This window comes from Desmodus rotundus, chromosome 5 (genome assembly GCF_022682495.2).
Source record: "Desmodus rotundus isolate HL8 chromosome 5, HLdesRot8A.1, whole genome shotgun sequence".
NCBI lineage: Eukaryota > Metazoa > Chordata > Mammalia > Chiroptera > Phyllostomidae > Desmodus > Desmodus rotundus.
This window is the reverse complement of record NC_071391.1, coordinates 105,544,014-105,556,810: the sequence shown is the minus strand read 5'-3', so window position 1 is coordinate 105,556,810 and position 12,797 is coordinate 105,544,014. Positions and strand designations below refer to the sequence as shown.

Sequence of the window (12,797 nt, the reverse complement as noted above, 5' to 3'; positions counted from 1 at the left end):
GGGAGGGCCCTGGCAGGGCGGCTCTGTTGGCTGGAGTGTCATCTGTGCACTAAAGGGTTATGGGTTCGATCCTCGGTTGGGGCATGGACGGGAGGCAAACAATCGATGTTTCTCTGTCACACAGATTTCTCTCTCTCTCTCTCTCTCTCTTTCTGAAGTCAATAAATATATCCTGGGGTGATGATTAAGAAAATAATGAAGAGTGTGGGAAGGTGGCGGCCTCATGAGACTGAGCGCTTACAACCAACGATCTACTATGCAGGAGATAGCCAACATACTCAACATGTCCAAATCAGTAAGTTATTTATTGGGATCTGACACTATTTCTGGGTAGACGGTCAGAATTGACTTAAATTGTAGCACACCCAGCTGGTGTTCTAAAATTGCTTAGTATGGTGAAAAACCCCACGTATCTGGTGATCAGAAATGTCAGAATGAAGTGTTCTGTGTGAAAGTGGAGGAGAAAAACTGTGTTTTCTCAAAATAGCATCTTTGTTGAGAGTTTTCTGTGAGTTGGACACAGTCCTGGGAGCTGAGAGATATGATGGAGGTGGAAATGTCAGAGGTGGGCAGCTCTTCGGAGATGGGGAAGGAACACCATTAGTTTGCTAGGGCTGCTGTAACGGAATACTACAGACTGGGTGGCTCAGGCTGCCCACAGCCTGAATCTTACAGCCTGGAGGCCAGAAATCTGAGTGTAAGGTGCTGGCAGAGCCATGCTCCCCTGGAAGGCAGTGATCCATTTCAGGCCCCTCTCCCAGCTTCTGGTAGTTCCTTGGCTCATGGCAGCACAACTCCAATCTTCACATGGTATGCTCCCCGTGGAGGTGTCTTTGTGTCCAAATTTCCCCTTTTAATAAGGAGACCCACCATATTGGATTAGGGGCCCACCCTACTCCAGCATCACTCCATTTCAACTTAGGTAGCTGTATCTGCAATGACCCTATTTTGAAATAAGGTCATTCTGGGGTAATGAGGGTGTGGATGTCAACATGTAAATATTGGGGAGATGCACCTTAACCGGTAACAACTACCAGTGCCTGGTACAAGGTACTTTTCAAAGAAATCATCGTTCTCCCACATTCTGCCTTTGCTCATAGCATGAAGAGAATTTCCTTTTGAGCTTCCTCTATTTACTTGTGGCACATCTTGCTAAGCTCCTCACTCAGCCCTTCCCTAGGGGGGAGAATTCTTCATTTGGTGGGTCAGTGCCTGCTCTTTTTGTTCATGTCCACTGGTGGGTGAGGCTGCTTTGACTACACTCATGGGCATAGCCCTCCTTTGTCTGCCCAGCATGCCTGCTCTCTGTCCTCATGGGGAGCCACCTTTTGAGCCAGCATACCACATACCCTCTTGCTCCATCTCCTAGGAAAGGCCACTCGAGGGCTGTTCTACAGATCCAGCCATATTTCATGTTCCTTGTAGTGTCGCCTGAGTGGACAGCCTGGGGTCCACTTCAGACTAGATTACCAAAGTTCATGAAAAAGGTTATCAGTGCTTACTGATATCAGTAACACAGTCAATGAGAGGCCATCAAGAAGAAAAAACATTTTGTAAAAACAAAGTTTACTTTATTACTTTAATTCTACACAGTAAAAGAATATGAAATGCAAACTTGTCTAAATTCTCTTGCTGAATCTCTTGAAGACAATGTCACCCAGTGTCATGGTCTGAAAGTCAGAAAAGAAATCATGTAATATCCATCTGATGCTAAATTGTGAAAATAACTAAGTCATGACAGTAGCTCTAAATAACAACCCAAAGATTCCTCTGCTTTTTAAAGGATGAGAGAAAGGGTTGGCAATCTTTCCTAAAATCCCATGCCAAGTTTTTGTCACTTTACTCCCTCACATGGAGAGTGCTCCTGACTCCCATTGAATTCCTTTCTACATTAATGGCTGTTAGAGCAAGACCATCAAAAGCAGTCTTGTCCACTCCAATTTCTCAAAGCTTTATTGAGTGCCTGCTATGTACCAAATGCTTGTTGAACACTAAGGAAACACGTACATGGAAACACCGAGGCACCCAGCCTGAAACACAGTAGGCAAAGCAAAATTTCCTCCCCAAGCTGTGAAGCACATCAAAATTAAGTTTCTTGGGCTCATCAGTTTTTGAGTTTTTGAGGAATATTCCTTTTCCTCCTGTCCCCCCTCCCACTGATTCTCTTGAACAAGACTGTGACGATGATGCGGGATAATGCCATCAGTGTTAAAAAGGAGTCTCTTAGCTTCAGCAGCAATGGAATGGAATGGAAAGATTTGGGTTCTACAACTCATTTGTAGATGACCTTGGACAGGTCAACCTGTCTATTAAATCCTTTATCCTGCCTTCCTCACAGGAGATGTGAGGATAGAGGAGATGGAGAATATTAAAGCACATTGGTCAGGGCTAAGTCCAGGACAGATCATCTCTGCTCTGCTGTAAATGTGCTGGGGTGGGGGCTGGGACAGCATGCTTCATGGTTGACTCTCACACTCTCCCTGCTTGAGGGATTTTTCCACTTGAACTGAGTGACGACAGACTCATTGGGCAGTGTTCTGCCTTCTGTTACTGCCTAAAACACAGCCTGGGAGAAGGGAAGAGCCAGGGGGACATAACTGATGGAGAAACGCTGCACCGAATCAGACAGACACGGCCAGCAGCCAGGCACCAAGGATGACGTGGCACACACGATGCAGTGTGCCAGCGTCATAAGCTGCCATAGAGTCACCCTGAGTATGATTCTCCTTATAAATGCCAAAAGGGCGAAGGCATTTATTGAGTGCCCTGGGCTTGTAGGGCACATAGAGGCCTCTGTGGCTTCCTGGTTAGTGCTGAGGCAGAAGAGAAAGGTTATGGCTAATAATTATTGCAATATTATAAAATAGAAAAAACAATGAAAGGGCCCAACTTTTGGCCAAACAAAGCCTTTCTCACATGTGGACTCTGTGTCAATGGGAAGGGTTGTTCCGTGATTCAGAGGCCCACAGGAGGGGGTGAATGGGTTTCTGCCTTCTAGCCTATGAGTGTGTCCTGGGGCTCCACCCCAGTAGAGACTAAGGAAGGTGGGCTGTGCATGACTCTATGTCTCCTCCTGCCAAGCATCTCTCCTGTATCATCTGATTTAGGTTTGGTGAAGGCAGGGTATGGCAATGAGGGAGAAGGACGTGAGGAGACTGGAGTGGAGAATCCTGACCAGGAAAGTGGTAGTGGAGGGACAGCCTGAGGGAACCAGGACAAGTGGGGAAGCACCAGCTGGGGCCGCTGCCAGCACATATGGTCTTCGGTGAATTAAAAAAGGGTGCCCCTTCCTCAAGACACTGTTCTTTTATCTGTTGGAAATTGACCCTAATGCACTGTACTGGTTTTGTTAGACTAATACTACTTACTAGGAGACACTGAAAAATTATAATAAATATGCAAATCTAAACTGCCTATAATGGGAGTGGCTCCCCCTAAGGTTGTGCAACTGTGAATGATAGCCCTGTGTGACTAACCCCATGCAGAGGAACCCTAGCTCTGCCATTCCCTGGCTATTTGTTGTCTCAGTTTCCCCATTTAGAAAATTCAGGGAAGATTGGAGAGAATGTGTGTTAACTGCCTGGTACGTAATGGGTCCTCAGTAAGTGGTAGCAGAGACTGACACCAGGAAAGGTGGTGGGGAAGGCTGCTCCTCACTCTTCACCTTTTTTCTCCCCTCTTGCACTGGAAGCAGCAAGTTCAAGGCGCCAACTTACATGGATGATTGTGTCTCCATTGAATTCAGTCATGGACTTGATGCCTTTGAAAGTTGTCACCAGTTTATTCTCACCTTCCTTCTGAATCACTGTCTGCAGGAGACAGAAGAGATGGCCTGAGAGGAAGGGTCTGGGCAGGGTGCAAGACACTGCCTTGCTAATGAGGTTGGCTCCCCTGCACGGGTCTCTGCTCACAATAACCACACCACTCATCTTTAAATAAGGCCAGCCTCCCAGCTCTCAGGCTCTAAACAGAAGTGAGGTGCATTTAAGAACTAAAGAATATATCAGGGTTTCTTTCATCAAACTTTTTAAATTTATGGTATGCAATCTAAAAGTCAGCATAAGGCACCTACATGGCTCAAATGCAAACACTAAAGTGAAATTGAGTAAAATCTCGATTCTCCAAGATAACAGAGGGAGGTAATTGCGAAATTCAAAAACTGGCCAGTTGGGAGAACACGTATTTTGCTTTGTCATGCATTATTCCTTCCTTTCTTATTGTGTTATCTTTCTCAAGCTTTATGCATCCAGGGAGAGGTAACAGAAATTCAGGAAGAGGTAGCAGGGAGCAGAAGACATTGGTCAAGGTTAAAAATTTGTCTCCAAAATGGACAATTGAAAAAGGCCTGTGGTAAAACCCATGACCACCTGCTTCTTCCCATGGGCATATCAAAAGAATTTTTCTCCTAAATTTTATCACAAATTTCTTGATCTGTAATGTTGTATCTGGAGAAGCAGAAATAAAGCCTGATAGGAAAAGGTAAGAATAAGCAATGTGCTGAGCCCAATACACAGAGTTGTCTGGAGGGCAGGAGTGAAGACAGCTGCTCAGTGGTGCTGGCTGTGCTGGGGTTTGTGGAATTTCTCAGGGAGGAAGAAAGGCTCCTGGTGACAGGTGCCTAGTGCCCAGATCCGGGAGTCTCCCGCTGACCACTCACAGCCCAGTGGAAGAGAGGTTGCTCTGCTTTCAGTCTGGGAAGGGAGACTATGCCTATTTTACAGATGACATAGCAGAGGCCGGGGGCTCAGTGATCCCCCTGAAGGTTTGGTCTGAGTGTCTGGCTGGGTCCCTAGTACTCTGGTTTTGGCAGCACCTACTCCAGGAAGCCTCTCCCCATGACCACCAGCTCTAGGCCTAGCAAAACCCAGTTTACTTTACCTTGGAATCAAGAGTGACCTCAGAGCTCTGTTAAGGGTTTTTTACTGACACCCCACTTGTTCACTGTTGGGTCTGGGAGAACCCAAGACTTAGATTCTTGCTCTGTGCCTTGTGCCCCATATCCTCCCTATTGGGAAAGCTTAGATTCTTGGGCCAGAGCACCCCTAGACAGTCCTTGGGAAGCTTTCCCTAAGAGCTTCTTCCCTAAGAGCTGTCTTTGTCTCTGCTTTTCACCCCAGAAGTAAGTTCAGAGATAGGGTATCCATAGTGGGAATTGTGAGGTGGGACCCTTGAGGGAGGAAGCCTTGGGACCAGGCTCCAAGGAAAGTGCGGAAGCAGAGTATATCTTGAGGGTCATCTCCTACCTTGACCTTCTCCCCAGTCATGAGCTCCAGCTCACATTCCTCCCCCAAAGTGAACTCATTTTGGATCACTTTGGACCCGGAGGTGATGGTGAGCTTGAAGTGGTTCCCATTCTGTACGATTTCCGACACTCCCTTGATATCCTTCCCCTTCTGGATGACGTCGTCAGGCAGACCTGGTAGAAACCATTTGAGGTTTAGAGGCAGGAGTTTAGAGGTGGGAGTTGCAAGGCAATGGTCACAAGAGAAACTGTGGTACGAGGGGGAAAGGGAGGTGCTTGTCTCCCTGGAGGCCACAGGCATGTACCAGCATCCTTTGGGCAACATGGGCTTTGACCTTTGAAAGGAAAGGCCAGGGACCTAATTTGACCTGCCCTGGCCAGCTCACTATGTTGGTAGTTGGTTTATAGAAAAGACACACCTTTGGCCTGAAGGAGCTCTCCCCTAGTGAGCACCCTGCTTCTTGTTCACTCTCCTTCCTCACTCCTCTTCCTTTAACTCCCAGAGTCTTTGCTCTTTGAGTATAAACATTTCATCCTCCACACCCAGGTTGACCAATAGTTTCTCTTCCAAGCTAGGTCACTCCTGGGAGTGAGATGGCAGGGAGAGCTGGGGGGTTGTTAAAAATTATGCCAGAGCAACACACAAACACTGAGACTGTCCCCATAAACACCTGTCCACCTAGCCCTGCCTTGACCTCTGCTGTCAAGTCTCTCAAGGAAGAATTGTCAGGAGTGCCTTGCCATGGGGCAGAGCTTTACAAATTTCAGAGCATGTCTATGCTGTTAATGTGAATTCAGGTTCACGAAACCATGTGTGTGGATAGTGTGAGGGGGTCTTGTTGCACAGGTGAGGGAAGTGAGACACAGAGAGGTGGCACGACCTGCCCTGCAGGAGAAGATCCAAGCTCTCTGCTGGCCCCGAAGGTCCTCCCCTCTCTGTATTTGCTGTCTTTCCCACCCTTCTCCCTCTTGGCCCCCTTCCTTGTCACACTGCCCCTTTGCTCACAAGGCTTCCTCTACCTGAAACACAATCCCCTTGCCCAGTCTCCTAGTGGACACCTGCCCATCTTCCAAAAGTTAGCCAAAGCTCACTTTCACCACCATCAAATCTTCCCCCCAAGCCCTCCTCCCATGAGCGCCACATCCTGTGGAGGACACAGGGGCTAGAGCAGGGTCTCTGGGAACAAATCCTCCTGCAAACACTGTGTACCTGAGTTTCTACCTGAGTGACCTAGGTTGGGATTACTTAACCTTTCAAGGCCTCAGTTATTTTGAATATAAAATGGAAAAAAAATAGTACCCAACTCAGTATTTTTATTGAGGATTCAGTAGAATATTGCCTATCAATGGCTTAGCACAGTGCCTGGCACTGGGTCAACACTCAGAACACAGTAGGAGATTCTTTATTATATTTATTTCTTCTCTTTTTTTCTCTCTAAACTGTGACTTTGGGAATGTGAATTATTGTTATGTGTTTATCTTGTATCTGCCCAGAACAGTGCTGAGAACATAGTTGGCCTTGAATCAATTTGCTAGAAGAACGAATGAATGAATAGGGTCATGCAATGAGTCACTAGCAGAGGTGGCCTCAATCCAAATCAGACCCTAGTTCAGTGCTCTTTCCACTGCCCATGGAGTGGCCTTGTCCAGGGAGTACTAGCACAAGCTGCAAATGACTGCAAAAGTAACAAGTATAACATGGCCCCTGATCTGTGTAAAGCCTGAATCTCTCCTCTCATCCCAACATTGAACCTACATTTGTGACTGGACACCACCTACTGGGCCAGACCCTAATCACCATGACCACCATCCTTGGCATCCAGCTCCTCACTCACCCATTGCCTTCATGAAGGGCTCAAAGTTTTCCTGTCTCTGCAGTTGGTACTTGCCGGAGAAACTCATGGTGGCAATGAGGTTCCCTCCACAGCTGGTCAGCAGCTCTGCTAGTGAGGCTGTCCACTGTGGGTTGATTTATAGGAGGCTCTTCCCCCTTTGAATGTTGGCCATAGGTCTGCATCTATCACCTCCTTTATGGCCAGGTTCAAATATTAACTTGAGAGCAATGGTCAATGATAAAAAAAAAATGGGCACAGCAGAGATTTGCCCTAATTCAGCAAACATTAACAGTGTCAATCAAGTGCCAACCCCTGTGGTCCTGCAGCCTTTAAGGGGCTACTCTCCCATGAAATGTGCGTGTACATATGCGTATGTATACACATCTATGCACATACGTTTGAGTGTGCGTATATAGTGTGTGTATCTAGAGCTAGACAAACATAAAAATACCAAGAACCCCTTTAAACTCAAACCCTCACATTATTTACATAACCTTATGGGCTCTTCCCATCTTTGTCATTACACAGACTTAATTTTTACAAAGTCATCATCAGCCCCGAAAGCTATTTTGTATTCTGGGAATTCCTCCTTGGTGAGTATGGGCTCCTCCACAATCCAAGTCAAAAAGTGTTAAAATGGTACATGTTATAGGGAAGATGTAAACCATTTAAGCTAGCTGTGTGGAAATTGAGGTGCATTTTATTAGGTAGTTACAAGGTAGTGGAAAGAAAGAAGGTAGTACCTGCTGGGCAATTGAATACATCAGGGACACCTATGCCTATATGTTTGCTTTCGCTCTGCTTTCCATGCCTGTCTTTCCCTTTTCCACCTGCTCACCCCTCTATGAACTCTCTTGGTTCCTGGAGCATGTGGCAAATACCTATATTTTAATTTTTACTGGGATGATTTCTATATGTATTCTTTTTCACTGTACTTCTTCCTTGGTATTCCCAATACCTGACACTTGGTAGGTGTCCAATTAATGAAGGGTCAGCAAATAAAGCCATCAAAAGATAATGAGGCCCTGGCTCTTAAATGAAAATAAGAGATATAAAGAGATATGGAGTAGTGAGTTTGGCAACCCCCTCAAATCACGCGATCAGTGGGGCTGGGCAGCAAGGAGATCGGGGTGCGTGTGTTTGTGCACATTCTAATGGGGCTGGGACGTGGCTGACAGTCCGTGTGAGAGGATGGCAATAGGGCTGGCTACATGTTACCCCAGGCCGAGAGCCAGCTACTTTCTTCCCATCCCTATCCATTCTTTCTCCTTTCTCTGCCTTCCTGCTCTGCCATTCCAGCCTATGCCTGAGTAGATGGCAGATTCCAGACAGAGCTCTCTCTGTTTCCTGGACAGTTGTCTCCCCTGCCGGGAGATCCTGTCTGTTCCTACCTGCAGCACAATCACCATGATGACTATATGCTCACATGCCTACCTGTTGAACTGGCAGTCCTTGTTCTACACCCCGAAACTCTGTGGCTGCTGAGGCATCTTCTCTGGAAGCCCGGCAGTCCTCAGATTCTGGTTCTGCATGAAGCAGGAACATACAAGTGGATGAGGGCTAATGCCAGTGGACATTGATGTCACAGGAAGACAAGCATGAGGGGCACGGGACTAGCACAAGCGTAGCTGCTCACAGTAAAGGTATGCTCCATCATCTCCCCTCCCTCACACATACCCTTCCATGTTGATCCAGCACGTCAGAAGACCTCTTGTCCACTCACATGCTCAATGCCAGAGCCCTTCTCCAGCATCCCTGACAAGTGGCACTAGCATGTACATTGCCATGGAGGGGTCACTGCCTTCTGAACAGTGCGGGCAGAGGGCACTCATTGCATGTGTGGCCATGTGGATTCTGGCACCATTAAACCTTCCCTTCCAGTGCACAGCGGTGCTGCCCTCCCTGCTCGGCCTTAGTCTGATAGTGCCCAGGACACAAAGTGTCTACCAGGTCACAAGCTGGGACTGTCCCTGGAGAACCCTGAGCAGGCTGTATGCTAAGAACTCAGAGTTATTTACAGTCTCCACAAATGCCCTAGCACTCAGGAGGGAGTGAGAAAAGTGTTTCAAAGGATGACAGACACAGCCATAGTCTCCTCTCATTTTATTCTGAACCTTGATTATGTACCTTTTAATGGGTCACATTATACCAAGGGTGACCATATTAGACCCTAATTTCTTCCAGGTGAGACAAAGATTTGTTATTTTCATATATGTAAGGAAGTGGCATTGGAATTCTTCTCAGAGAAGAAGGGGTGTGTGTGTGTGTGACTGGATAAGCTGCTTGGGAGAGAGGGTGAGTGAGACCCAAGGTATATGTTTAGCAAGGGCAAGGTTAGTGAAGGAGAAGGGCTGCTGTGTAAGAGTCTGGGAGAGGCCTGGTTGTATTTTCTTTCTCCCTGCTAAATGTCAGGGGAGCAGAGAGAAGTGAGGAAGGCAGAAAGGAGAGGTGCCAGTGAAAGGGTGTAGGGTGATGGGTTGCTAAGACACCCCCAGTGTCGGTGAGACTGGAAGTGTTCCTAGGAAGGCTAATGTTGAGTTTGAAGCTGCTCATTCGCTGCACAGTGAATCTCTAGTCATCTTTCCTTAATCCCCTCCTCAAGTACTTCAAATACTTCAGTCAAATGTGGACCCTGAGAAGAAAAATTCATTTGATATGAACCCGAGAAGAAACTTATTGGCTGAGATGGACTCCCCACAGTCAGCAAGGGCTTCTCACATACTTTGTATACCCACCTCAAACTGAACTTTCAGCGTCCCCCTCTGCATTCTGCTCCTTTACCCCGTCAATCAGAACTGCTCCATAATTACCAATCAGGATGCATAATGCTGAAAAATCAACTGAGATTTAGACCAATCAGAAGTGTACAATTTGGGTACTTCATTTACATAAAATGGACCTAATAGAGAACCTGGGTGGGAATTTTCACTATAAAAGGTGGCCTCCCCTTTGTCTTGGTGGAACACAATTAGGTTGCTACTTGAATCTGTGTTTTCTGGGCTGCTGCTCTTTTTTTCTGAAATAAATGCTCTTTATTCTTTATTACAGTCTGAAATCAATTTTGTTTTACATCTGGCACATGAATTTCACATCGAGATCCTCTCCCCTGGACCACAGATGCCTGGGGACTTGTCCCCACAATGCTGGTCTCTGGGCTCTGAGGTGGAGAGTGGGAAGGAGGGTCATGAAAGTTTCTTCTTAGGGCACCCATCCCAGAGGCCTCTAGGAATCCCGGATCGATCAGGAACTCCTTCTTGGGTGTCTGAGGGAAAGCAGGACCTGTGAACTGACTCCCCGTGGAAGCTGCTGCCTGTACTTCCTGTCCAAGCAGTGCCTGGGCATGACTTAGGCGGTCAGGGGCTGGCACAGTCGCTGAGCACCTGACAACTCCCAGAATAAATGGACAGCCCGACGGATGGAGAGGCAGGTAGAACAAGCTGGCTGCCACAAGGCAAGGATCCTTTCTCCTCCACAAAGCCAAGGAGGCTAGTGGCCATTTCAAAATTTATCACTTGTAAGTAGTTTCCCATAAAATTAGGAGAGGGTAATGACATTTCCCACCCACGAGCTAAGCAAACACAAGAAGAGATAAGCTCACATAATTGGAATGACAAAGTTCAAGTGGCTTTCAAGAAAAAAAAAGGCTCCCACTTTATGGGAACAGTTTCTGATTTTTGTCAACCAGAGGCTCCAGTACTCCTCCAGTCCCCACCAGACGTCCCCTGTCCTCATGTTCCCTACTTAGATGAGCAGCATAAAGGTGAGGGAGAGGAGGTGACATGCCTTTGGGTGGCCAGGATATAACTGGCATTCATTTTAAGTGAGGCACCTTTGCACTGTATCTGATCCCAGGGTGTCTATAGCACCAGCTTGCCCACCTCCTGGTGTCCCAAGAAGTGTCCTGCCAGCCCATATGCTAGAGTCAGGGCTGCAGACCGGAAGTCCTTGGGTTTGGGTCCAGCTCTTTTCTTTACCTGATGTGTGATCCTGGACAATGATTCAGCCTTACTGAGCCTCCACTTCCTTATCCATTAAATGGTTATGACAGTCTCTGCCTTGTGAAAGCACTGGGTAGACTGCCCAGCCCTTCAGGAATGTGAAGCTCATATTAGAGGGACTCAGAGCACTTTGCATTTGCTTCTGCCATGTGTCCAGAGGTATCAGGAGTCCCTGGCCCAAGAGCAATTTTTTGTTATATCATGACTTGGTGATAAGTTTCTTCCCACCTCCCTGGGCCATTAGGTACAGTCTCCAGTCCCTGGTTTGCTATGGTGCAGCTGTCCTACCAGGCATCTCAGATCCTACTTTGTGTCTTTTATAGGCCCGTAGCCTCATCTCCTGAGGCTTCATCTTCTGAGGGATTTGAAAACTCATGCTCCTGGCCATCTGGCCTATTTCCAGGTCTGGCAACCATGCCCCAGACTCACCTCACTGTTTATTGCTCAGGCGGTTCAACCTGTACCTTCTTGCTGAGTAAAGAGTTTGTATCAGTTCAGTTGGCCACGTTGTAGGTCCTAGAAGTATTGTGTTTGTATTATGTGCTATTTTAAGTCCTTCTCATAAGGTTTCAGGATATACAGCCTTCCAAAAAACTTTTAGAAGACATTCTTAAGCCTTTTCTTTCATATGCTTATTCTGTCTGTTCTCATTGTAAATTCCTTAAATGTAAAGTGTATCCCTGGAACAACTGTCCAGTAGCTAGAATGGGATCTGACTCAAAGCCATTTAATGTCAGGACGGTTTAGAGATATGCAGGCTTGAAGAACCCACTGAGGGGCAAAAGCACAAATATGCCAAACAAAAATCGTGGGATGGTGGTGTGTACTGTGGAAGGAATCATACTACACAGACTACACTGAAAAATGTTCTCAGTGAAATTTCCTTTTACACAATAGCTTTTAAAAGTACCCTTGTTGTATAAAGTGAGACCCTATGACCTAGTTTAAGTCCCCCAGTGAGATCTCCTTTACTGTGAACAGTAGAGAGAAACCTGTGGATTATGGGGCAGACAATGGAGATAATTTGAGGGCTGATGTAATCAAGAAAGAGCTGAAAACTTTTCTGTAAGGCTAGTTCATCAGGCCCCTGTTTTGGCTGCCAGAGCTAATGGTGTTTATTTATCCTGTGTCCCTGGGTTCTTGTGTCCCTTTGCCCTCTGAGGGCTGAAAGCCAGCCCATTTGGCTTCAGATCAGCCTGACACTTCAAAGAGAAATCTGTTCCAAGAATCCTTGGCTAACTTGTGATCCACACCCTGCAGTCCTGCATTCTCCTTGCTGTAGAGCTACGAGCCATCAGCCTTTCAGAGCAAGGACAGCCACTCCACTGATCCCTCAAGGCTCAGCTCCACTGTCCCCTTTCACACAGCCCACCTGAGCTCTCTGTTTCCTTAGCTCCTCTAGCTTAATATCCCCGATAGCAATTTCTACTCTATTCCATTTATGCTATTAGATTAATAGTAATAAAATAACAGCCTCCATTAACTGAACACTAAGTAGGTGCTTGTCTGTATTATTTTATGGAATTCTCAAAGCAATACTGTCAGGTAAACACTGTAATCCCCATTTTTTCATATGAGAATACTAAGGCATGATAAGGTTAGTAACTGCTTCCAGCTACTTAAACAGAAAGCTGCCAAATAGGAGCAATGAACCTAGTTTGTTGGACACCAAAGCTTATGTTTTTGACTTTTATTATTTCCATATTATAATTATTAAAGGTG

The 12,797-nt window shown here is 46.5% G+C and overlaps 1 protein-coding gene across 1 annotated transcript; it reads right to left on the bottom strand.

Moving 5' to 3' along the window:
- Positions 1 to 1,549: 1,549 nt before the first annotated feature.
- FABP1 (fatty acid binding protein 1) lies at positions 1,550 to 7,235 on the bottom strand. Its single transcript, XM_024558595.2, has 4 exons — positions 7,078 to 7,235; positions 5,244 to 5,416; positions 3,717 to 3,809; positions 1,550 to 1,670 (listed from the first exon to the last, which is right to left on the bottom strand). The coding sequence occupies exons 1-4, from the start codon at positions 7,142 to 7,144 to the stop codon at positions 1,620 to 1,622; spliced, it is 384 nt and encodes a 127-aa protein (XP_024414363.1). The 5' UTR covers positions 7,145 to 7,235; the 3' UTR covers positions 1,550 to 1,619.
- Between the last annotated feature and the right edge of the window lie 5,562 nt (positions 7,236 to 12,797).

What these genes read in the sequence shown, in the direction of transcription:
- FABP1 (XM_024558595.2), bottom strand. Translation starts at nt 7,144, where the DNA reads ATGAGTTTCTCCGGCAAGTACCAACTGCAGAGACAGGAAAACTTTGAG. An exon ending in TGACTGGGGAGAAGGTCAAG is followed by an intron (nt 3,810 to 5,243) that starts GTAGGAGATGAC and finishes TGTCTCCTGCAG; the next exon opens with ACAGTGATTCAGAAGGAAGG. An exon ending in ATGGAGACACAATCATCCAT is followed by an intron (nt 1,671 to 3,716) that starts GTAAGTTGGCGC and finishes TCTGACTTTCAG; the next exon opens with ACCATGACACTGGGTGACAT.